This window comes from Platichthys flesus, chromosome 3 (genome assembly GCF_949316205.1).
Source record: "Platichthys flesus chromosome 3, fPlaFle2.1, whole genome shotgun sequence".
Lineage (NCBI taxonomy): Eukaryota > Metazoa > Chordata > Actinopteri > Pleuronectiformes > Pleuronectidae > Platichthys > Platichthys flesus.
The window spans coordinates 8,946,414-8,953,148 of record NC_084947.1 but is presented as its reverse complement, the minus strand read 5'-3'; the positions used below and the strand labels follow the sequence as shown (position 1 = coordinate 8,953,148).

The 6,735-nt window shown below is 46.1% G+C and overlaps 1 protein-coding gene across 1 annotated transcript; it reads right to left on the bottom strand.

Moving 5' to 3' along the window:
* Positions 1–3,494: 3,494 nt before the first annotated feature.
* Positions 3,495–5,181, bottom strand: htr1aa (5-hydroxytryptamine (serotonin) receptor 1A a). The gene has a single exon (XM_062381762.1). It carries the CDS (start codon positions 5,133–5,135, stop codon positions 3,855–3,857), a length of 1,281 nt encoding a protein of 426 aa, XP_062237746.1. The 5' UTR covers positions 5,136–5,181; the 3' UTR covers positions 3,495–3,854.
* Positions 5,182–6,735: the final 1,554 nt, after the last annotated feature.

Below are 6,735 nucleotides of genomic sequence, written 5' to 3'. Positions count from 1 at the left end.
AACCAAATTGAACATTTACATATTTATTTATTTTTGTCTGTATCCAAGTGTCATTCAACGTCTGTTAATGTGACCTGTGTGCAGGGGCGTCTCGATAGGGTAGGCAAAGCAGGAAATTGCTTGAGGCCTGAGCAAAAAATGTCTGATCACGTTGGTTTGCAGCAATGACAAGCTTCTTAAAACCGCTTAAAATCTATGACTGGCTCATAGACTGTATATAGAGATAAACGATGCGTCTCTTCTTCCTCCCACTATCCAGAAATGACGCCAAATGAAGGTTAACGTTCCTGCGCCGCTGAGGGGATTTGGATCCAGACTCTGGGCTTGAGCGACCAGGGGAGGGAGCCGAGGCATCGAGGTCCTGCGGATGCAAACACTTGAGCAATCATGAGTCAGTCGCACTTCTTTCGAGCGGGGGGGTTGATTGATGTTGGCGCCCCCATGTCATGCCTGTGTGCGCTTTTAACTGAATAGTAAATCTGTATTGTGTCACTTTAATGGTGTTAGATACAGAGACAGATACACCCCCAGACATCCAGCTGCCACCTTAACAGTTTATCCGACTGTTATTTATTTATTACCTACAGTGGTTTTTACTTTTAGACCGGAGATAAAAATATATCCCAGCAGGTTTTTATCATAAATGTCAGAGGGACGTCCTTATGAAGCAAATATTTTTAGATGTGCTCATCATTTATGAGAGTTTCACCAAAGCAGTCTGTCATCCTTTGAACCCAGCCTGAATTTATGGGTTTATTTTGAGCATTCCCTTTGAGACCCATCACTCTGACAGGCTTCAGTTAGTCCACGGGCTTTTGATTAGCGATGCTGATTTTTAAAATGATTATATATATTTTTTTACATCCATATAAACTCTGTACTCACTCTTTGTCAGTCTGGTGTCGGTGGTATTTGCCTTCCGATTTGCTGAGTTTCTTCCGTGCTGAGTGAAGAATGTCTGTTTTCAAAATGGAACAATCAGAGCAGATTATCCGATCACCTCCTAAGATCTATTAATAATGATCCTTTGGTTAGTTTAAAAGTCTTTTACTTTCTCATCACAAAAGGTCTGATCATGTAACTTTATATGTTAATAAAATAATTGATAATAAGTAGTACATGTACTTCTGCATGCCTGTGATTTCTGCACCTTATTAAAGCAGTGTTCTAAAAGTAAAAGCCACAGTTCTTAATTTTCTGGTGGCAGCTGTTGTTGTGATATTGATCGGTTGAATCAATCACAGTGAAAGAAAATTACAAATGTCACTTTAAAATTAACAGGATTGCCTTCGGAGTAACACCTGATATTTTTCTTGTCCTGCTTTTCTATGCTAAATCTATAAATGTTTAATATCTGGTAAGGGGTACAGGGCGGAGGCTGACACCACTTTCCACTGTTGAAAAATGTATGAAAACGAGCTCTGCGTTAGTACTGGACTGCTCTTTACATTACTGTTCATCCTTTCTATAGGACCAGAATGGCTGTATGGAAGCAGCATCTGATGCAGTTTCCCCCTTTGTTTCAGGCCAGAAGGCAGTGGAACACGTGTAATAAACCCAGTAATCCCCCCGTTACTGGAAATATTTTATATAATCCTCTCCTCTTCTGTTGCTGGGTGGAAGGAAAAGCTCCTGCGTCATCGCAGCTCACTCATGCACCTACATTATTACGTTCCCAGAGTAGGTGGGATTAATGCAGCCCCTCAATCCAAACATTTGATATCACAACATAGTTTAAAACAGGTCATCCGTAATCCCATATCATGATCCAAAATGTAATGATGGTAATAGTGTTAACATGCAGGATCAGTCACAAAGGAGATATATCCTCCACCCCTCTCTGCTGCTGCACATCCCATTCTCTATGATCCTTACTGAGGCCGTCATAAGCCGAGAATTTGACCTGCAGGTCACAGGTACTAGATTCATTTTCCAAGAAGCATTTTGAGTGCTTTTGATGTCATGATAACACTGCACAGAGCAGAAGCGTTGGATGGAACAGGAAACCCTGCAGCCGGGAGAAGTGGCAGTTTTTATGACTCGCTAGATTTTCTCCAGGCGCAGCTTCAAACTTTTTATGACTGATTTCTTTTCAGGCTTTAAAAGATCTATTCTGGTTGTAGTTTTATATGCAGGCCTTATCTGGTTTATCATTAATGTTCGGCAAGAAAACTATGTACTGTGTCACTGGCCTATTACAGGAGCATATTATTAAATGCAAGGGTTTGTCTTATATGTCAGAACATAGTGGAGAGAATGTTTAATCGATAACCAAAATAATCTGAAATGTTTTTCTGTCGATACACAATTAATTATTTAACTCAACAATTTCAGTTCTAGCATAAATAGATTGTCACTGTAAGAACTGAGACCCCTGAATCAATATGGGATTTTATGGAAGGTGTTTCATGATATTAATCTATTATTTTATCAATCACACACGTTTCAATGATGATCAATCGATTCATCTTTGAATAACTTCCTGTTTAAGTGTCTGCTTCTCTCCCTCTCTACCCTCACAGACGCTGTCTCATCAGTGCGGTGATGCAAACCCAACACGTTTACATTCCACAGGTGAAGTCTCTACAGTGTCATTCTGCGTCTCACATTATCTGTCCGAGCTCGGCCGAGCACCCGGCTGCCCGGCACCGACCGACCCACGGTGCCTCTGGAACCTGATGTGTTGCCCTGACAACGGGCCAAATAGCCACCCATCTTGTGTGGCAGGCGCAGGCCTCACCGGGGCTTCTTCGTGATAGTTGTTTTCCTCTCCTTCTCGCCCCTTTCCTTCTCTGGCAGTCTTTATCGTTTCATCTAAGTGGATTTGTGAGTTGGATTTGTTGACAGAAGAAAGGTGGTTATGCAAAGAGGAGGATTCCTGCATCTCTTGTCTGTTATATGTGATTTTTAGTGCACTATACAGCTCAGATTTTTCTTCATGTTGATAGTGTGACAAGTGCTTAATAAACCTGTTTGGAGAATGTACTGTACAATACAAACAATAACAGATGTGTGATATTTCTCTCCTGAGTTTTCTCTTGAGCAATCCTTCTTTCACAGACTGTGTTTGTTTCTTTCTCACGCACGCACCGAGGAGAGACTGTGATCATATATCATAAATGTAATATCAGCCTCCATTTTCAGGAAAAAGAAGTGACCCTCTCCACTTGCTTTTGACTTTGAGCGTGGTTTGATGGATCTACAGTGGAGACCTCAAACACACCACGCACTGATAACCTGCTCGCCCCCTCCCATCATCATCATCATCATCATCAGTGCGGCCTGTCACTGCAAATTGATAAGTCGTTCACTGCTTTGCTTCGTCAACAACACAGTAAATGGTTCACTCCATGTGATCACAGCAGATGGAGATGTATGATGATGAAGACGGCGCCCAACCGAAACTGTGATGTTTCATATAAATCGGGCCCTGTTTCATCCTCCCTGGGCTCATTTACTTGCTTTTCTCTGAATAAGAAACTGACTCGTGTTGATCTTAAGGACAAACTTTGACTGCTTTTATTGTTTTCGGTGCTACAGAGCTCATGGTGTAGGACGGAAATCGTGCGTGCCTCATGGTAAAAATGCATGGAATTCGGCAAATGACACGTCTTGGATGGCAATACAACGATGGCTGCCGCCGCGTAAAGGCTAAATACTGTAGCTACAAACACTGAATAAACATGAGCTTGTACATTAAGAGCGATAGTTCCTGTCTTGTCTAATTTCATCAGCTGACCTCAAACACACACACACAGATAAGAGACTGTCCCTGAATGAAAAGTCTTGATGTTGTTCTTTTTGCAGTTGCCCACAGTCCGCTCATCACTGCGCGTGCCAGTGAACACGTGGGCTCACGGTCTGTGGAATTTGCATTTGATAATCTTCTTGAAAGCGTTTTGGAAGTCTTTGTTGAAGTAGGCATATATGATGGGGTTGAGGAGAGAGTTCGAGTAGCCCAGCCAGTTAATGACTGCGCCCAGCCACTCGGGCATGTAGCAGCTCTCTGCGCAGAAAGGCAGCACCAGCGCCACGATGAAGAAAGGCAGCCAGCAGAAGATGAACGTTCCCATGATGATCCCCAGCGTCTTCACCGTCTTGCGCTCCCGGGCCAGCGCGATCTTCCTCTTCGCCCCCGAGTTCTTCTCATTCATGTGCTCGTAGCCCTGCGAGGACTGCGGGGTGTTGGGCAGTGGCAGGTGCGTCTTGGAGCTGCTCAGAACTTCTATGATCTCGAGTGACTCGCCCTCCTCCCCGTGTTTCACTGCGCCGTTTACGCACGGAGAGCTGGTTTTGGACTCGTCGCCGCGCTTCCAGCCCTTTACCCCGGCCTCCCCGTTGGTTCTCTTGTGGAAGATCGCTGGGGACACGGTTAAGCACTTGTCTGACCCTTTAGCTTTCTCAGGTTTCTTGACCGTCTTTCGAATCCGAAACCGGGCAGCTTTGAATATTCGCCCGTACAGGACCAACATGAGGATAAGGGGGATGTAAAAAGCCCCGAACGTGGAATAGATGGTGTAGCCCGGGTCCTGGCTGATGATGCAGGCGTCAGGGGTTGCTCTGTCTGCGGCACTTCTCCAGCCTAACATAGGCGGAATAGAGATGGAGAAACCAACTAACCAAGTCACACTAATCAAGAGCGCAGCTCGCCTCGGTGTCCGTTTGTTTACATAGTCAATAGGGTCAGTTATGGCCCAGTACCTGTCCAAGGCAATTGCGCACAGATGCAGGATGGATGATGTGCAGCACAGTACATCCAGTGAGATGAATAAATCACAGATATCCTGTCCCAGTGTCCATTTGTTCAAAACCTGATAGAGGGCCGCCATAGGCAGAACCAGAACGGATACCATTAGGTCTGTCACGGCCAGGGACCCGATCAGATAGTTGGCCACATTCTGGAGCGATCTCTCCAGGTAGATGGCTGCCACGACGCACGCATTGCCAAATATGGAGCAGAGGATGAGGGACCCCAGGAGCAGGGAGGTGATAATCTGGTAACTCAGCTCCAGGTCAGGCAGAGATCCAGACCCGGTGCCATTCTCACCCCCGTCCCAGTCCGCAACCACGTCCATCCCGTGAGGGTACCCGCCGGTCGCGTTGCTCCCGTTGCTGCTTGTTGTTATAAAATCCATAGTGCGACCACACTCGGAGCGCAACTTTCCCAGAGCAGTGTGTGTGGGGGGGAGGGGGGGACACGCAGCTGGTCAGATGTGCCGGACACAGTCAGCCCCTCAAACTGCTGCTGCGGCTGCTCTCTCTTTTACCGGGGTCCATCGGAGTTACCGAGTTCGTGCCGTCGTTCTCAGGACGCATGACGCAGGCGTGTTTGTGAGTGTGTGTGATGGGGGGTTGAGTGTGTGCGTGCGTGTGTGTGTGTTGGAGCCCGTGAGTGTTGACAGCCGGTTTGCGCTCACTGTTACTGCGAATCATCTGAGCTTAGTGGCGCCGTGAATTCATTTATAGCGGCAGCTCTGGGTACGTCAGACCCCGAGGAGGTCGCCCTGGAGTTTTGTGCGTGTGCCCTGCTTGTTGCTCAGTTCTTCACCGCAGACAGCCGAGGAGGAAGCCGAGCTCTCCTCTCTCTCCTTTTTCTTTGGACTCACTTATAGCTATAGCATATCGTGGATAGCTTTTTTAAGGGTATGTGTCAGCCAGGATAAACACCTATACGCGTATTTAATAACAAGATATGAAAGAACAAGGCACATATGTTGGGGGGGGGGCTGCTTCAACTTCAAGTGGTAATATCTGGATCTTTCATCACTTCAAATGAACTACTCGTTGAATTCAACTTCATGTGAAACAGATGTTTTTCAATTGGTAAAGGAGCTCAAAGAGGAACTCAAGGCACGAGTTCGGTCAAATTTGCCGGTTCGCAAACTTCTGTATTTGTAACCGGGAAACTGGGAGAAAGGTAAAATGCGTAAAACTGTGTTGAGAGAGTGAAAGCTGGTTTCAGGACCAGGGACAGCGCCATGTCAGTAGAGAGAGGAAAGCTGCTGCCATCTGCCGTCCACAGCGGGTACTGCACCAAATCATGGCTTCAGATCTCACGACTGCTGGTTCATCCTGAAGTGAGAGACTGTGGGAAGGGTGAGGCAACCGGGAGGGGGCTGGGCTGCGGCTGAGGGGAAATGGTGGGATGATATAAGAGTGGGATAGAAGCTGTGTGTGAGAGAAATCGGGGGGGGGGGGGGGGGGGAGATCCCTTGAAAACAATAATATCATTGCCACATATGACATTGTGAGCAGTGAGAAATAAAACCAGTGAGGAAATACAGCTGTGCCTTCAGAGGGACGGATGGAATGGATTGTACATTCTATGATAGTAAAGCAATTTACACTGAGGGAAAATCACCCATCCACATGCACATTCATACTGCGCTGCTATATATAGTGGCTCTCTATTAAACATCCCATTCACACACTGCCAAGACTCCCATCAGAGGCAATTTGAGGTTTTTGTGTCTTGCACAACGACAACTCAACGTGCAAAGGGGAGGAGCTCGGGATCGAACCGCTGACCTTTTGAGCCACCTCTTAGGTGGTGGGGAGCTACATCACCTGTAGGATAACTATTTAATTCAGAATTTAAAGGGGAAAGTGAAATTAAAATGGGGATTTTAAAATGGAGAATAGTGAAAACAAAAAGCTGAAACATTAATGCTCATCACAGTGTGTCTGTTTGCAGGGCAGTAACGTTTGCTGTCTGCATGACTGGATTAGGCTGGT

Excerpts from the sequence above, each read along its gene's own strand:
- htr1aa (XM_062381762.1), bottom strand. The coding sequence starts at position 5,135 with ATGGATTTTATAACAACAAGCAGCAACGGGAGCAACGCGACCGGCGGG.